Here is a 19,459-nt window from a genome sequence, read left to right as displayed (position 1 = left end):
TGGTCCTGACTTGCATAAACAAACAACTGAATGCTTTTTTACTCATAAGATAATGTGAGAAATGTTCAGTAAGTTTACTTTGCCAGTAAGCAAAAGCTGTGTTGTAAGCTTGTTATATTTTTTAAGTAAGGTTATTTTCTTCAGTCAGTGTGCAAGACAAAATGAAGTTTCATGTGAAATACAGCAAAGGGTATCACATTCAAAAAGGGTTGTCATTCATGCCAATAATCTGATGCTATATATTAGCCTTATAAATTATCGGTATTGTTGCTATTTGGAAAATAAAACTCATGAGATCAACAGTAACTTCATTAATATAACACATTTAGGTCTGTATGTCAGCAGTCACTAGTGGGCATCACATTTCAAAATAGGTTTTACATCTTGGAAAGAATCTTCAATTTGCAAAAATCTTTCATATTTAGGTAACTACACACATGTTGTGTTACCTAGCAACTAATGCAACAGTTCCTTGGGCTGTGAAAGCAAATGGAAGTGTGATGGCACCGGCCTCCACAGTGAGATGAAGCACTGTCTCTTCTTACTGTAGATAGATGAAAGTGTTGGTGCTGCGTTTGTCTGTAAATCCTCCTCTTGTGCTGCACCAGAGGACTACGGGCTTTAATTGTGCCATAAATAATCACTGCATGTATTCAATACTCCAATATCCATATGAAATACACTGCACTTATTAAGATGTATGAGCCAGTGTCCTGTCAGGTTATTTAATGGCATTCTATTAAGGAGTACGCTGAATTTCTGGTGTCATACGTGACCATGTAAACATCCTAAGCTTTTTATTTCCAATGTTCTTTAAGAATTATGTAATTTGGTGCGATGAAGAAAATAGTGAGAGTGAGAGTTTAGTTGGTTGTGTTTAAGCCTTGACAGTGTTCATGCTGGCTCACTGTCACACTGGCTTACTGGGAATAGAATGGAGCCATTGTTCATGTTAATAGTAACACCTATGACAAGCCAAAATGTCTGCTGTGAAAAAGGCCTGTTTATTTGAAAGAGTCGCTCTACTTAACTTTACCTGGGTTAAACAGAATTACAGAGGACTGGTTTTCAGAACTGTACTTTACTATTGGAATTAACTGCAAAATAACTTTAAAATTATAATTATTGATATTGTTTATACTTGTGAATGTTATAATTAGTGTATATGTGTGTGATGACAGTTGTGTGACTGTGAATGTTCTTGTTTTGATGTTGTATAGATTTAATCATATCTCTTGTACAAGATACCTTGATCTTAATTAGACTTTCTGGATATATCAAATTTAAAACTAAGTAAACTATCGTTCCTTATAGATTATAGTTGGAAACTTAATCCTCCATTATGTTGAATTATATGCTTGCTTGTAAAAAAAAAAAATCACATCTTTTTGAATGTTTAACTAACATTAACTGACTATAACACATATAGTATAATGCATATAATCAGGGCTGTAGCTATTGAAGACACGGAGGTCATGTCCTCAGTATTTTTTCTGAGAATTCAGAGATTATAATATGTAATTATAAAACGTGCACATGGTGGGTATTTTTTAGGCTGATTCCACTATTTTATAATATATTTTTTAAATTTGACTACTTTTAGGCCAACTAAATAAAGTTCTCACCCAAAACAATTAAAATATAATTTACAGAAAATGTAGCTAAAATGTGAAAAATAAAGACTTCTGGAAAGGTGACTATTGCAGGGATTTGGACTCATGACCTCAGTATTTATATAATTCTGGCTATGGTCCTGCATATAATCAGTACACAATGACATTCATTCGTCTTCTCCAGCAAACCTCCCATTAATTTATCCTTTCACATACAAGTATCGGCTACTTTTTAGGACATTTCAGGAAATGACAGCTGGATCATGCAGCCTCATGCCCAGACAATGAATTTCAGCGAACATGTACACTTCTTGTTTGGTGCAGATTTAGGGACACCCAACACCCTGATTCATTCCAAACTAACTCTACCCAGAGTGCACCAGAACAGCAGCTCACAGAGGGAGTTTGCCTCCTGTGCTGTGGATGTCTGATGTCATGCCAGTCCATTAGTTGGAGTACGAGGGAAGCGTGTGTCTGTCAGGCCGTATTACATGAGGACGACAGTGATGGCCTGCCTCTGGGCTACAGTAAGAGCCTCTACGTAGTTCAACCCTCCATCCGACTCTTGCAGCAACCTTATGAAGTCAGTAACAGCCATCTCTCCCTCTCTCTCTCTCTCTCTCTCTCTCTCTCTCTCTCTCTCTCTCTCTCTCTCTCTTTCTCTCTCTCTCTCTGCCCTCCACATGGGAAACACAGTCAGTTTTAGCTGCATCATGTACCTGCCTCCATCCATGTGTGGTCATGTAAAAAATGTTACCCAGATAATTACATAATTGATTAAAGTAGCTTGATCTGAAAAAAGGATTGGATGATAGACAGAAAAATAATCTCCAACTATTGTTTCAGTCATGTTTTCAAGCAAACATGCCACAAATTCACCGGTTCCAGTTTCTCAAAATGTGCAGATGTTATGTTTTTCTTTGTCATATTACAGTAAACCAAATATCTTTGGATTTTGGACTGTTGGTCAGACAAAACAAGCTATTTAAATACTTCATACTTGGGTTCTGGAAAGTTAAAATGGAAGTTAAAATCTAGAATATAATCGGCAGATTCATTTATGATAAAAATGTACGTTGCATCCTCCCACATCCATACAATGTCCTGTTAGCAATCTTTTGTGGGGCATCTTGCACTAAAGAAACCAACTCATCAATGTAGTGTAGCTAGCTATATATAGCTTATAGATATTTTCATGCATGCACATCCTACTAACCAGTCTTGACTTGTGTGTTATATACTTTTTGTCTGTCATCTTAAAAGGAAGCAGAATTTACATTTATCTCAATATTGCTTAACATTAGATTTAATGGGGAATGAGCAAAACCATATTTACTGTAGGCCTACTTTTCACTTCTTTACTGTGTTATTTAATAACACAATTTCTACGTCCCCCTACACTGTAGCTGGGCACCTTCTTTGTGTTGTTGTTTGTAGGAACATGGATTCACTCCAGTATGCTCATATCCAAAAGGCCCATGGTCCATATCCGTGGTCCATCTGCCAGCTTAGTAGAATCCAAATGCTCCTCACAGCATGATCAGGCTGAGCACTGCAGAAGTTCCAGCACACAGCCAACACTGATGTCACACAGACCTAAAACCATAGACTGCTCCTAAAACACACTCACTCAAGTAGCACTCATTTCAATGTTTTTTAATTAAATAATTAACGGAGTGTGTTGCATTCCATGACGGTCGGATATTCTGCTTTTCTAATAGTAAAATATATACATATAGAGATACAGTTGATTCCGACAAGGAAACTGACTATTTCTCACCGCTGTGTTTTCAAAAGTTCCATTATCTGATGTATTCTTAAAGCAGTGGCAAACACTGTAAATGCTAAAAGCGTTAGCTAGTTACAGCATGTTTATCGAAGTTAACCGTTCTTGCCGTAAGGTAACTTGCAGGGCTGCAGTGCGTGCTCAATATTTCCTTGGTTAAAGAAGTAAGCTAAGAGCGTTCTGTTACCTAGGAGACCGTTGAAGCTCAGACCAGCGCACTGCAGGTAACGTTAAAGTTAAACGTTAACGTTGATTCATGGTTACATTGAGTTGTGTGTATGTAACGTAACTAGCTAACGTTAATCATACGTTTACCACGTTTAACAAGGTTTTTCAACGATTCCCTAGATAGCCGTAAAAGTAAGCAAAGTTAGTCGCAGTTTAGCTAACGTTAGTCTCACATTGCCAGACCTAGCTAGCTATCTCCACAGCGCTTCGGCTAACATTAGGAGCTAGAATGAGGCTCTGCTAACATTAACTTACGTTAACTTACTTTAGATACAGTTTTTGCTGGCAGCATAATGTGGCAGCATGTTGTCGTTAGCCAATGCCCATAGATAATTATAATAGAGTCAAGTAACAATTTATTCAGGCGCTAAATGTCATTAAACAAACTATCAACACCAGAAAATAAGCAAGACTCTATCTACAATTGCTGGGATGCGCAACTTTGAATGTGTAATTTAATGGTTCTTCTTTTAAGGCAGAGGATAGTATACAAAAACCTGCAACAATGCGTAAGTCCCCATATTCTCCTGGAGCCAACCTCAACCCAGCTGAAGACTTCAGAAAGATGAGGAAGATTATTGCTGAAGATCCAGACTGGTCTCTGAATATAGTGCCTTGTTTATCAAAACTCTGTCTGCAAAGTATCGAGAGAAACTTTGAGGGTATGCTCTTGTTTTCAGTACCATTATTATACACACTTTTACACATTTACTTATAAATAGAGATATATGCAAACTTACCCCCTTTCCAGGAAAGCCAATATTTGAAGAGCTTACACCCATCCAGAAAGATTTTGTGCAGGAGAACCTGTCTACCTCCCTGCCCCTGCATGTCACAGCCAACTTGATCAGCGATGGTGTCTATTGGAAGAGGTGCTGCGAGCAGCGGTGGGACCTTTGTGACGTCTCTCATTATGGCCACAGCTGGAAACGAATGTTCTTTGAGAGGCACATGGAGACCATTATTGAGCTTTTCATCCCAGAAGTTACAGAGCCCAAGACAGTTCTAGTGATGGTACCTCTTTGTAAGAACTACGTCAAGAGGCTGGACATCTCCCAACTCCTGCCACCTATCAAGGAGCCCCAGAATGAGGAGGAGGAGGAATTTGGCTTAGAGTTGGCAAGTGACAATGAGTACGACAGACCATCTTTGGACCACTTTGACTTTAACATCCTCCTTGACAAGCTGACAAAACTGGAAGAGCTCCATTTAGTGTACAGGGTCAAACAATGTGGTATGAACTTCGAATGGAAGATGTTTGAGATGACCACCAGAGATTGTGAGTCCCTTGCCAAGGCCCTTAAGTCCTGTAAGACTTTGAAGGTGAATATTGATTCCTCCTCGTTGGTTTATGTCATGATGCCTTTTGAAGCTCCTTGCAAAGTACGCAGCCCGATTCTCTGTAGCATGTTTGTTTGTTGTAATTCAGCACTTGTCAGTTACAAAGCATCATTTACAGACATTATACAGACGTCACTACCCAAGTATTCATGCTCTGTTTACATCAAAGAAAAAGACTACTAAGCCTCTGGCTGAAACCTAAATAAGTCACTATTTGACACAAAGGTTTTGTTACATCATTTATTACTGCATGAGAACATGGCATATTTCTGCTTTGATTTATGTGCATGATGTAGGAACTGTACAAGAGATTGTTGTTGTTATTATGCCTGCAAATACGTGATTAATGAATGAATGAATGATATATAGACTAAACGATTAAATGAAAATATAGTAAACAATATTTTCACTTAATCGTTTACTCTATATATATCATAGACTAAACAAACATCAGAGTGGTATATATCATATTTAAAATAAAGAAAAATGCACATTACAATTTCCCAGGTGATAATTCCAACTGCTTGTTGTGCCTGACCAACAGATATTTAAGTTATAATGATAAAAACAGAGAAGCAGCAAATCCCCAATTTAAGCAGCTACTTAATTATCAAAATTGTTGGCAATTATTTTTTGTCAATTGACTTATTCATTAATCAAATTGTATTGATATTCTTTGATGTACTTTATTTTAAATCATATAAAGCATAGTCCCTCATTGTTCTGTGTTGCTGCCATGTAAATAGCATTTAAACGTGGCAAGTTCATTAAGTAATAGGCAGTTCTTTTCAAGTCCTGTGCCCTATGGCGTCGTATCTGTGCTCTTAGTTATTCAGTTTTTTGTGCAACTCACCAAAAAATCTTGCTAATCTTCATAATTCTGTGTTTCTACAGCTTCTAAAGCTCCATCAAAGCCACATTGAGGATGAAAAGTGCCGACTGCTGGTGAAATACCTTTTGGACCACCCGTCCCTGAGGGAGCTTGACTTCTCCCACAACCTGATCGGAGACAAAGGAGCCAGAGCCATCGGAAAGCTGCTCAACAGGAGTAAACTGGAGATCCTGAACATGTGTGACAACGAAATTAGAGGCCTGGGAGCCAAAGCTATAGCTCACTCATTGTCCGAGAACTCCACCCTTTTGTCACTCAACCTGCGTCTCAACCGTTTGAGAGATGACGGGGGGCAGGCTATTGGCAAAGCCTTGCTGAAGAACAACACCCTGCTTCACCTGCATCTGGGAGGCAATGAGGTAACTGGGCCTACTGCAGTTGCACTGTCTAAAGTTCTAGTTCAGAGTAACACCCTGAAGAGCATCAATCTCTCCTGCAACAACCTAGGTGTGGTAAGTAAATTACTAATCTTAGATCCTTACTACCAGTGGGGCATTAAATATAAAGTGTTACAGAGGGTGGTGCCAGAGAAATGGCCGTGCTGTCACCTACAACACAAGGGTTCAAACTCTGTACAGTGGCAATTTGAGGATAGGTGACTCAGCTTGTCAAACTTAATTTGGCACAAATGTCTTTATGTATGTATTTTGTTTAACTTCAACTGCACTTCACCAAAGTCAACCTCATGCTCTGGAGATCATGTATGTGTGCCAAATGCTATGGCAATGCATCAAAATGATCAGTCTACTAAAGAATTGTTTGTTCAATAGATGGAATTGATTAGCAACAACTTTGACAATCAATCGTTAAAGTAATTTTAAGCAAAAAATACCAAAACTTAACTGATTCCATCTTGCAAAATGTGACTATTTGCTGATTTCTCAGTCTTTTATTATGATAAACGTAATGTTTGGGGTGGTTTTGGACTGTTGGTCGGACAAAACAAGCAGTTGAAATACTGGATAATACTAGATTACTTGACAATGAAAAGAGTCCTACACATCCAATAGTTGTCAAGATACAGCATGGATAAAGAAATGCATTTTTTTTCCTAAAAAGAGGAGACAAAAGCAAAACATTTGAACAAAACATTGCAAGTTATCCTTTAAAATGTGTTTCTTTTACCATAAGAATGTGCACATCAAGTTGTGTAAAATGTTATCAGGGGAAGCACTTTAAAACACTGGGTTATTTTGAAACACTGGCTTTTTTTCCCAAAGCATGCTAGTGCCTGTATAGACATAGTACACTGAAGGTAACAGAATAGCTTGAAAGTATATGGCTTTTCAATTAATCATAGACGTGTGGAAAACATGCAATAATGGAAAGCTTAGTAAGTTAGTGTTGTTTCCCTGTGAGAGGTAGGTCAGATTTTCCCCTTCTCATTCTCTCTCCTCTTGAAGATTTCACCGTACAGTATACGTGACTGGAAATACACTGCGGAGGATCAAAAATCACCCACATTGCAGAAAAGCAACATGCAGTACCATCAATATCTATGACCTTGGTCTACTGTTCACAAAAATAGAAATGCCTGTTTCAGACATAATAAAACACAGATGACACTCACAATAAGCAGTTTAGAAAGTGTGGGCTATTTCAGACAGCAAACGTTGCCCCTGGGTGATTTTTCAAGGTTATCAAGACTGTCTTTAGACCTTTTCAGAACAGCATCCTGTGATGTGTTCAACATGGAAATGCATCAGTGCCAAAAGTGTTTGTCTCTATCTCTCTCTACCTCTGTGTGTGTAGGATGGAGGTAAAGCTCTGGAGGAAGCGATGTCGCACAACACCAGCGTAACAGAATGTGATATCCGTCTGACGGAGGTTGACAAGCAGAGCGTTTCCTTCATCAACCAGGTGGTTTTGACCAACCAGAGTTTAGAACAAAAGAGACATGATCAAGAGAGTTAAACCAAGTAAATGTCAACAGCTTCTTTTTGAAATACAAACCCACCTTTATTATTAATTGATTCTTGCTTTCCCGTATTCATTTAGCCACGGAGCATGACTGCATCTCAAACTGAATTAGCTGATTTTAAACAAAATTTCATCGCACCAAAAAGCACAAAATATATAGTCCTATTGATAATATGGTAGCTAATTGGCACAATGTAAATTATGTGATTTCACATCAGTATGTCTCTAGTATCTCTTCCCTTGTTGCAGCCTGTACTATAACTATAAACAAACATGTAAAAACTAATAAGCAAAAAAAACAGTGATTAAATGTGTCATCAGCACATGTTAAGACATAGACCATAAATCCAGTTTACAATACACAAAGCATCACATGCTGAACTTTTCTGGGATGTGGCAACAACTGTCATAAAGTAATTTTTGAAACATTTTTGTGAGCATTTCAGTTTATTGAGGAACCTTTTCTTCCATTTTTATACACAGATTTGGTATTCAGTCCATATGTAACATCAAGGCAACGTTGTGGTGGTGTTGGAATACAAACAGACTTGTGTTGTTGTTTTTTAAACCTATATCTACTGACTAATAATATAGTAGTAACACATTTGCTTGTGAGCAAAACATCTTTACTGTAATTAATCTTAAAATTACTAATTGTTTCCTAGAATCATATGAAGAGAGGCAAAGCTATTCTATATGTAGATGGTGGACTAGCACATAGAGAAATCTACATAAAATAGAATACTGATATTCTTTAGATCAGTAATCACTATCAACAATCACCCAACCATTTTTCATTTTGACAAACTTTTCAGTTAAATAAAGTTGGATCAAATATGATTGAACAATGTAAAAATTGGTTTAAAGGGAAACAAACATTGAAAATTGGCTGTGTTGCATGAACATTTTTACAGTGGATTGTATTGCCATTTGTAACTTAACAAACTTACCATTTAACATCTGCACATCAAAAATGTCCCTGCTTCAGTTACCTTTAAGTGTGCGCGACACATTTGGCAAAGCACAAGATCCACAGACGGTCATTCTAACCTTTCGTCTCTATTTTATGTACAGTACAAATCCTTTCTGCCTTTACAGTTTTGAAAATCCACAGTCATTGAAATATAAAAAGACGAACCCCCAGAGCATTCTTGAGTGAAAGAGTACATATCATAACAACCTAAACTACTTAATACACATGATAAAGGGTTCAGTGCTTTATATGACAAAAGCTTTTATGCTAACAGTCGTCTATGGAGAAAAAATGTCTAGTTATGAACCTTCCAGTCAGTTTTGAATGTGTTTTTTTGTCACTGTAAACATTGCACTGGTAAACACATTTGTCTACACATGACTATGTATGGATCACAGTGAAGCCATCTGACAGGCTTGTTGGCTAATCATGAATGAGAGAATGTGATAACTTCAGTATAAAACAGTGACTAAAATCCAAAATCATATATACTGTAGATTTTACATGTTCAATCCCTTGTGGAGTTGCATGCTCTTCCTTGTGGTTTCCTTATGGTTCTACACTTTACCCCACAGTACATGGTTCATAATTCCCTGCCTTCTGACCAATGCATGCTAGGATATAAATTCATGAAATTGAAATTAATGAATTTCAATCCCTGTGTCTTGTTTGGTTTTCCCGCTAAAATGCTGTTTATGTTGCTCAAAAAGGTTGCGTAGTACACCACACATTACCATTAAAGGAATAGTTTGACATTTTGGGAAAATATGCTAATTTGGTTTCTTGCTGAAAGTTAGATGAGGAAATCAATACTACTTTCATGTTGATTTTACCCTCTGTAAAATAACAACTTGTCGTTTCAGTTTTTGTACAGAATAAACAAACCAGATAAAACACGTTAAATAGTGAGCTTTAGAGGTGCTGAGAGGTGGATTTTATTCTGACACAGCCAGGCTAGCTGTTTTCCCTCTGTTTCCAGTCTTTGTGCTAAGCTAAGCTAACCTGCTGCTGGTGGGAGCTTCATATTTCAGACATCAGAGTGGTATTGATTTTGTCATTTAACTTTCTGCAAGGACGCAAATAAGTGTATTTCCTGAAATTTCTATATATAAACAATTTCTTGAACATTATATGAGCGATCTAAATACATTATGAACACCAGGACCTGGAGTAGGTTGCCCCAGCTGTTCAAACTTGCCTGTGTAAGTGTTTACTGAGTGAGATTACTGAGATTTACACATCACTAAATTAAAATGGGTTGCACCACACAAACTAGTTCTTAAGGAGAAAGATTAGTTGTTAATAAATATTTTCACCAACTATCTGCCAGGTGTAACTGCACTAAACTAATTTGTTAATTCATGATCTATTTATATTGAAGAGTAACAGAGGTAATATGGAATATGGTCAGCAGACGACACTTGATTGAAATGCTGTTTAATGATGTATTAATAATATGTAGTTATGTTTTGTAAAATAAGGCAATATACCTCAATTTACAAAATGTTATGTCAATAACTAAATGACAAAATAACAGGTTGTGTAACATATGGAAGCTATGTTACCAATGTTGCACAATACAAAGGTCTTTACATGCTAAGACTTTTCTCAAGTTCTAATGGTTCAGCCTGATTTAGTACATCGCTAGTTTAAAACTATCCAGCTAGTACTAAGAACTTATTTATGAATAGCTGGTGCAACCAAAATCCTGGAGAGGAGCAGAAATCTTTGATTCTGAGATTCTCTGTTGTATCTGACCTGCTTCTGCACCTTTGTTATCTGGAATGGGAACATTAGTAATGTTATGTCACTTTTGTTCAACATCATGTGTTTGCAAACCCCTCATTTAAAAATGATTTGGTTATTATGCAGCTAGTCCTTGCAGAAGCATTTTAATAGCTCAGTTCAGAAAAAGGAATGATGATCAGGTTTTGGGATGTTGTTGTAGCATAATCTTTGCCCTGTATACTATCCTGAGTTCTAGGGCCTTGCATAGATGACCTGTGAGTTGTGATACCAGTTTAAAAACAGTTTACATAATGCGTTCATGCTAAACTGTATGTTGAATTAAACGCAAGGTTTGATAGAATCGGTTTATATCATGCTTCACTTCCTTTGACTGTTGTCAGTCTAGTATTGCTATAAAGATAGTCCGCAACTACAACCTTAACATGGAATGTAATGAGTGTGGCTAATTGGTCACAATTTTACAGGCTCATTATTGTGAAGACAAGTTGTAACAGGAAGTCACAGAAAGTGTCCGACCACAGGCAAGATTCTGACATTTAATATTCATGGTCTTAATGGTGGAGAATGATCTGCCCATGCCAGTTTATCTTTCACTGCATCAATCTACTGCACATGTGTGGAACACATCCTCCAAACGGAGAGTATAAACAGACATACTAGACACCCATGGGGTCCGCAGCTATCTGTGTACAAATCCGGTCCGGAGTATAATCGAGCCTTAAAACACTGCATGCACTCATTTGAGAGTACTTTTTTTTCCTTCTTTAAAGTAATCCTGTCATATTATTAAATCTGACACTATCAGTAGTGAATCCAGGCCTCTGCCTATTTCTAGCGTCTTTGATGGCCAGCTCTCTGGCTGTCTCTCTCATATGCGTCAGCAGCAGTATACGAGAGCTGAGGAAAATCATCTGAAAACATTTAGGGCCCGCTTCTTAAAACCTTGTGTATTTTAAACAATATAAATGTATCCTACGCACTGTAGACAATGTGCTATTAGGAGTGTAAATTCAACTTGTTTTAATGGGAAGATGTTGAGATGAGATGATGACAGACTTATGATAGCTTATGTTCGTTAGTAACAGTTGATCGCTAGGCACTTAAATAAGGAGGTAGGCTGACTAAAAATATTGCCAAAAATGAAATCAAATGCATCTTTGAGATTTTAAACTAACTGAGTTGACACTGATCTATTAATATTATGGTGAGGGTTATTACCATGTAATTGGCCATTATAGAAAACAGAAGACGTGTTGATTCAGTTTGAAGTTTTTGTGTCCTTCAGCCCTCCTGTGCTAAATTATTCATTGACTGTGCTGCTATATTTAGCAAGCTAGGAAGTATAATGTCATCGTAGCCAAGCCGATTTCAGCTAACTTGACATTTCAGCCACTGCATCAGACATATATTTTTATACTATGGAAATGTATTCCATTTGAAATGGATTTCCATGAGCATTGACTTTGAATGAACAGATTTAAATCAGCCAGTATCAAAGAGTTTCACATGCAGATGTTTAGATTTTAGATTCAGGCCTAGGTTAACTTTACTTTGTAACAGCCATTAGACATGTATTTTGTTTCAGCAAAAATATTTAGTCTGCAATTTGCAAAATGCATTTCCCTCATAATTCATCCATTTGACTCACATGATGTGTGAGTAAGATTTCCTCAATATTTCCTCATTCATGTGACCAATAATTGTCATATCCCTTTCATTTCTTGGCAATTTCTCAGGCTATTGCTGAGTCAAACCCTATTTTAGGCTTCAAATACTAGAAAGTGTTACTCATGTCCTTGTCTGTAACTAAGATCTCCAAATATGGCATTTACAGTGGGATTTGACTCTCTTATGGACGCTGTAGGACAGTACATTACACTTTGGCAATTTGTCATTTAAAGCCACACTGTATTTTAAACAGTCTAAACAATAGCATCAAGTCTGTCTTTCCCTGACTTATTGACTGTACTGTAAGGACTTTTCCTTTTTCCTTTTTGTTTGAGGCTACAGTATCTTTAGAAACGTGAACAAATCTGTGTTTGTGGTTACCTGCAGGTGACTTGTAACCTCTGTTGTAAAAGGGAGACGCAGAAGTCCTTGTTAGCTCAGCCCTGGTGTGAAGAGGTTTCCCACTCTGTTTCTGTATCATTACATGTCTTGCTCAGTCTGGCAGCCGTGGGTCATAGAGAAGTCTCCACACAGGAGCCGTTTCTGTGCAGGGAGCGGTGGTCGTGGTTGAGGCAGCCTTCATTGCGATGTACAATGAGCACTGGGAGGTACAGAGCGTCCTGGTAGGCTGGAGGGTTCTCCTCACTGGCCTGCGGGCCTGACAGACAGCTCGTGCTCTCTGTGGGGCAGGACCGCTCATTCAGGCTCCCGCTGCTCCTCCACATGCAGCTCCGCCTGGAGCCGTACAACCGGCCCAGCGAAAAGCGGCTGGCGCTGAAGGGGATGCGGGGGCTCCCCGTGTTGCAGATGCTTAGCGCGCTGCGAGAGAAGATGGAGGAGCTGCTGATGGCACGGTGGCAGCGTTCACAGTTCTGCCTGTAGCTACCATAGCTTCCACATACGGAGTAGTTGTTACAGCTCCCTGAGAGCTGGGACAGGTCCATGAGAACTGCCTCTGAGTAGCTGGGCACCAGCTGCTGGTTAGAGCGGATGTGCCACTCCAGCTCCGTGCTGTCAATTGTGTTGACTCGTGGGATGTGTCTGCATTGCGGCCGCTCCTCAGATGGTGTTACTGGCACATAGTCAAAGCCAAACAGCTTCTCTACATGGTAGTGTACACAGGCCGTGCGGTACTCTGTCAGCACCCGCAGTGGCCAGGAGAAGGTGAAAGCGGCTGCCACCCAGAAAGTGGAGTTGGCTGCGTACCAGGGAAGGTGATTAGGGTCAGAAAAGGCAATCATATACTCCTTAAAGTCTACATTCTTCAGGTGCATCCCCTCACGGGCCTCCATGTAGTCATCCAGGCCCTCATTCTCTGTGAAGAACCTGGCCCGCTGAGTCAGGTAGGAGTTCTCCGACTCCACATTGGCAAAGCTAAAGCACTTAGTGAACCTCAGCCTGGTGATGGGGAAGTCCTCCAGGCCCAGCAGTTGCTTCGCAATGTCCTTAACCCCACAGTTCCCATAGTCAAACTCTGCCTCAGCCACGTGGGTGTTGACTCGCTCGTGGTAGACCTGCGTGGTGGTGTAGGCATCTCCGTTACGGTAGCGCGTCACCTGCCGCGTCCTCCTGATATAATGGTAGCTAATGGCCTTCCACCAGATGCAGGGCGTAGCCTGCTGCATTCGCTGGATGCGCTCTGCCACACTGTCCACATCCACCTTGTATTGCAGCTCATTCTTGGTGTAGCAGTGCCAACACTCCACCAGGTAGACCACGTAGAGCATGACCAGGAAGGCCAAAGGGATGTAGATGTAGCCGTTGGAGCAGGGACTGTCATGGTACATCATAGACCTCCCCTTGTAGGCGCTGTCGAAGGAGAGGCGTGTGACCTTGGTCACTTGGCACCAGGCCATCACCCCGACGCAGCCGTACATCAGCAGGGACAGCAGCAGGCATTTCCAGTGAGTTTCCTGACACAAAGATTTTGTCAGGGACTGTTTATGGGGCCGCTGCTACAAAGAAGATGAGAAAACAGCAATAAGTCACTGGAACAATACTGTCAATATATTCTGTATAGATTCTTTCCTAGAAGTAAATGGTACATCTGTGTGTATTGCTATAACAATTTCTCAAAATATAACTGTAAAAAAAACTCAAAAGCAATTAGGAACACGTAACCTAGTGTATATATTTAAGTGTAACCTAAATATATGTTCAGTATGAAGTTAGAACCAGTTAAAAAGTATAGGCTCATGCGTATAAAATATTTAAGAAAATATTCTACGTTGTAAGTGCTTTGGCATAGTTTATGCATGAGCCGTGAAGCAATTTTTCATGCCTTGGTCTTCGCTTGTTATAATCAAAAGACTCACCCACTCATAATTTTAAGAAAAATGACTGATGAATGATTATTGCAAAAGTACAATGTTAAGTAGTATGCCTTGATGTCAGTAAGGAGCATTGTGAGCTTCTGTTAGACTGGTGTGTGGGTGTGCACATGGCCATGGTGGGTGTGTTCATATAAATATGATATTAAAGAATAGAAAATAAGTAAAAGAGAAGAAATATTCTGGAGGGGTAGATTCCACATTTAATGTCAAGCCAGACAGACATAAAGCAGTCGTTTGACTCTGACAGCATAAAGCTGGTGCCATCCTTTATTACCACGGGGCACAGCAAACCCCAGTGCCTGCATCAAGAGCTAGTCAAGCCTTTTGGGAATGCTGCCACACAAACCTGGCAGATATTCAAAAGCCCCAGGAAGGACGAATGAAACAAAATTAATGCAAAGAATTTGCAGATATTGCACTAGGGCAGAGCCGACTGTGTATAGACATAAAACACTTGTACTGTAGCAGCACTGATTCAGTTAAAAGACAAAGGTTATCCTCTCCATCTCTTACATAGGTCAGCTCCTGCATACGTGCGACCACAACAACCAGCATCACTGCATTGATGTATTGACTTCAATATGTCAGCTCTTCGAGTGACAGACGAGCATAAATAATAGATGTTTTTTCTCCATAATCATCTTCCCCACCTTGGCCACATGGTCCCCAAGTCCCTTGTTAACCCAAGGCTACACCTCACGGGGTAAAAGGGATTAACATTGAAATTCCCCATTGAGATTAACCTACTGCAGAAGGAGTATGTACTCACTAGCATTCTGTACATGCTCGACAGCTATAATCAATACAACATGACATACTTTGTGGCTCACGTTACACTTTACAGCCTCTGTTTAAGCAGTAGGAATGATGAACAGTTGTGTAAAAGGAAACATTTGTATGGAAACCAGTTATTCCTGTATATGACAGTATTTGATTAAAAACGTGTCGTTAAATGAAAGCAAATATAATCTTGAAACAGCAATCATATATCAAAATTTGTAGATATGTAAATTAAAATGTAGCTCAAACCCTTTAAGTCACCCTTGACTTAAAGAATTACATCAGAGATGAGTACAGGCTTCAGGAAATTTTAGATGGACTGTATTCATTCTCTCTCTTCCTCCCTCCACCTTTTTTATTTTAATTTCTTTCTTTTTTTTTACCTTTATTTAACCAGGAAAAGAATCTTTGAGATTAAAAATCTCTTTTTCAAGAGTGTCCTGGCCAAGACAGGCAGCAACACAACCACACATACGTACAAACACAAAATACACAAAAACAAAACATTGCCAAATGAGTTGATACAAAGCTAAGACTAAGACTAAGACTAAGACTATCAGCTTCTCTGTATTTCTCAGCATGGCTGTGTTTAGAAATTGTTGTCATCTGGTGACTTTTGCACACAGAAACTCAAGTGAAGATAATTACCTCTTCTGAAGAGTCCATCATGTTTTTTTTAATCCTACGTGTCCTCCTTGGCTACTAGCAACTGCATGGAGGAGGGGTGGGTGGGGGCGCATGCGCGATTTGGGAAGGCTTGTGTCATGTGGATGCAACAACAGTGGTGTCATTACTTAGAATTCCTCATGGGAGTGACAGAAACTACGCACTATAGCTTTATTGAGGCAGAAAAATAAATATTTAAGAAGTTGCAATGGAAATTGTTTTCAAAATAAGTGTAATTTTAATGAGCTCTGTTGGATTTAAAAGCTGCTTCTAAACTGTACCAATACAGATTTGTATTTGACACAATTATGGTGTAAAATTGTGTAAAAAGCCTCTGAGGTTCAATCAGCTGGAGGCTCTATTACATTATTTGTTTATATATTTTTTGTGATTTGTTTGCAATTGTGTTGTGTCTTGTATTAGATAAGACATGTACAACTAAACACAGAGAAAACAACTATTACTTTTGCATGTTTATATCCCAATTTAACTTTGTGGTTTACAGTAATGTCCGTTGGCTTTGACTAATACACTTTACATTATATGGATGCTTTAACATTACATTTCTAAAATAAAAGAGCCTTAGGTTAGAATGAAAGTTGTTGTTTCTACAGGAGGGATACAATCCATAAAACAACCTGTAATGAAATGGTATCAATAATATTTAAAAACAAATGTTTCAGTAAGAACCTTCAAGACTGGAGAAGCTTCACAATTCATGAGACCACTGTGGTGCCTTTAACTAAGTGCCTCTCACAATCATGGACACTTTTTCTTGACATAATACGAGTTATATAAAAACCCTCTTGTGTAATGGATATGTAACTCATCCAACATGTGTGTCTGAAGGGGGAGTAAAGGATCCCTAATGAATTGAATCCCTGTTTCCCCATGCAGGAAACATTTAGTTGTGAGTCTGTCTGTTTTGATGGTGTCAATACAATCTAGGGATGTTGACAGCAACAGATTATGGTTGGTTATTAGGCTCTTGTCGTTTCACGTCTGTCCTCACAGACAGTTTAGCTCAATAGATTTCTTTGTCTTCAAAGTAACAAACCTACATCAATAGTGTTGCTGTTAGGCCATGATCAAACTTGGTGTCTTTTTTTTTAAAAGTTGAATAGGGCGCTTTTGTAGTTAAAACAAGCTGGCAGTATTTCGGTTGCAAAAAGCAGCCAAGAGCATCTTTTGTTGCTATAACAACAGCTACTGCTACAGTATCCAAGAGTGCTATGTGTAGCGGTGCTAGATAAAACCAAGGGGGTTAAGCAAGCATCTGGAAAGCGTACCTCCATTGACTGCCATTCATTTTGGCGTCACTTTGACAGTGAATAACTTTACATCTGAAGCGTTTAAAGACTCTATTTGTTCATTGTTTATTTCTAAAGAAACACATCAATGTATAAAATGCTCCATTACCTTGTATGTCATGTTATGGCTCCGTAGCAGCAGTTTTTGTAATTAATTAAATAATAAGTAAATTAATTAATTACGATTATGTCATAACCATGCGACTTTCTGTCGCATAGTAGATAAATTACCGTACAGTCAGGAGAAGCTCGCAGGCAATCGGGAGGGCGTGAAAGCATTGGAACCAAATATTTCAGCAACGTTTTGATGGATTGGAAATACTTGGTAAGTGAATTCATATGAAGTAACATTTATCCACGAACAGATTTGTCTTGGCACAGCTACCAGAAGACTTACAACTTTCAGACAGGTTGCTCACGTCACATCTACGTCTTCAAGCTCAGTTTGAGGGTGCGCAGCACGCTCAGCCCTCACCGGAAAAGTGACTTCACTGGTCTCCGTCGCAGTCTATGGCGTAACTGTGTCCATTTCTTTCAGTGTCTATGGATAAAACAAAGTGGTCGAGCGATCTAGAGAATAAACAGAGAGAGGGAGCGGCGCTACTACTAATGTTACTGACGTTAGATACAGTAAAACAAAGCTAGTTCCACCAACCAGCATTCCCTGAACAGGGAGCACCTGGTCATATCATATAACTCACTGTGCTCCGACACTAGCACAAGTCTATCGGCACCTTCTCCATTTTTTCTTGTTGTTATGGAAACGAAAGGTCTTGCTACTCCGCTTGTCATTGGTCAATTGTCAAAAAAAGCGCTCGACGTAGGGCGTTTTTTTTCCAGAAATGTTGAACTTTTTTCAAATTCAAAAAGACGCTCTGAGCTGCAGAAAAAAAATGTTGGCGGTGGCATTTAAAAAAGCACTCAGGACTTTTTTTTTTTTAAGCACAGTTTACTCCATAGGATTATAATGTAAAACAGACGCTGGCAGCTTGAAAAACCATGGCCTTAGGAGTTTTCTTTTCGGAAAATAACTGTGTGGAAACATTTGAAGAAAACTGCCATTCTTGTATTCTCTCATTGTAACAGTGACAGTGAATGATAGGCTATTACACTTTCAGTTTCCTCAGGACCCGTTTTGACCCTTGCTTGGACCCACAAGAGGTCCCCGAACCCCATTTTGGAAACTTGTCTGGAGGGGAATGCGAGACAAACAGGAGTACATCCATGCACGTTCACACTTTCGGGTGCGCGCTTGGACGCACAGGTTCATAAATTACTGCATATTAGGCCATCAATACAACTGTAGGCCTATTAATACAACTAATTCACCAGTGTTGCGTGCACTGGCCCCAATGAAACCCTAATCTCCAAAAGATGATGATGATTATAGTGAGATTATTGGGATTCCACTCTGATATATGTCACACTAATTAAAGTGTGAATTTGCCCCCCATTCATTTGGGTAAAGAAATTGGCCTTCACATTGCAAACACTGTGTCCTCACCTCCTCTCGGGGGCTGTCCGACTCCTCTTCGGGGACGGTGGTGGTGCTGCTTTCACTGCCCGTTGCAGCCGATGCTGGGGACATGATGACAACGGTACGTAAAACGGGTCATGGATCTCCTGATGGGATAGGGGGTTTCCAAATCAGGGTGAAACATAAAAACACCGAAAACACCTCTGTGCACCATCCAAAAGAAACCCGGCCGGACGGAGCCCAACCAGATACACTCAAAACATGCATCATCCCAGCATCTTCCAGGTGGGCAGACGTCGCTGGGTATCGCCTATGGGAATCCGGTTATTGTGCCTCGGAAGCCGCGCAAAATAGGCTGAGACTCCTCTCGCGATGCAACGACTAGGTGCTGGTAAGGACTGCTGCAAGGGATGCAATGTAAGAAAAAGAAAAAAGAAAAGGCAGCACTCAGCTCCAATCCCTGTAGGCAGTGCCCATGGCAGCCAGTGAAGCTGTGAAGCAGGACAAAGAGGACAGGCAGCTGCACGTGTGAGCAGCCACCCCAACACCACAATATAAATAACACACACATCCCTGTTGGAGTAATCACAACACAGAGGCGGTGCTGCAGAGAGGAGCCCACCCCCTGCGTCCAATTAGCTGCATGACCTTCTCAGTATGGACCAATTATGATAATAATATCCATTTAAAAAAATATTACTGCAACAAATAAAATAAAATGGT

At 39.5% G+C, this 19,459-nt stretch overlaps 2 protein-coding genes across 2 annotated transcripts; one reads left to right on the top strand and one right to left on the bottom strand.

Moving 5' to 3' along the window:
• The first annotated feature begins 3,507 nt into the window (after nucleotides 1-3,507).
• drc5 (dynein regulatory complex subunit 5) lies at nucleotides 3,508-9,372 on the top strand. Its single transcript, XM_078275308.1, has 5 exons — nucleotides 3,508-3,623; nucleotides 4,103-4,289; nucleotides 4,379-4,950; nucleotides 5,863-6,312; nucleotides 7,613-9,372. The coding sequence occupies exons 2-5, from the start codon at nucleotides 4,133-4,135 to the stop codon at nucleotides 7,772-7,774; spliced, it is 1,341 nt and encodes a 446-aa protein (XP_078131434.1). The 5' UTR covers nucleotides 3,508-3,623; nucleotides 4,103-4,132; the 3' UTR covers nucleotides 7,775-9,372.
• A 3,310-nt stretch (nucleotides 9,373-12,682) lies between these two features.
• Nucleotides 12,683-19,185, bottom strand: tmem151ba (transmembrane protein 151Ba). Its single transcript, XM_078274892.1, has 2 exons — nucleotides 18,764-19,185; nucleotides 12,683-14,125 (listed from the first exon to the last, which is right to left on the bottom strand). Exons 1-2 carry the CDS (start codon nucleotides 18,845-18,847, stop codon nucleotides 12,683-12,685), a joined length of 1,527 nt encoding a protein of 508 aa, XP_078131018.1. The 5' UTR covers nucleotides 18,848-19,185.
• Nucleotides 19,186-19,459: the final 274 nt, after the last annotated feature.

This window comes from Sander vitreus, chromosome 18 (assembly GCF_031162955.1).
Source record: "Sander vitreus isolate 19-12246 chromosome 18, sanVit1, whole genome shotgun sequence".
Lineage (NCBI taxonomy): Eukaryota > Metazoa > Chordata > Actinopteri > Perciformes > Percidae > Sander > Sander vitreus.
This window is presented reverse-complemented; position numbering and strand designations above follow the sequence as displayed.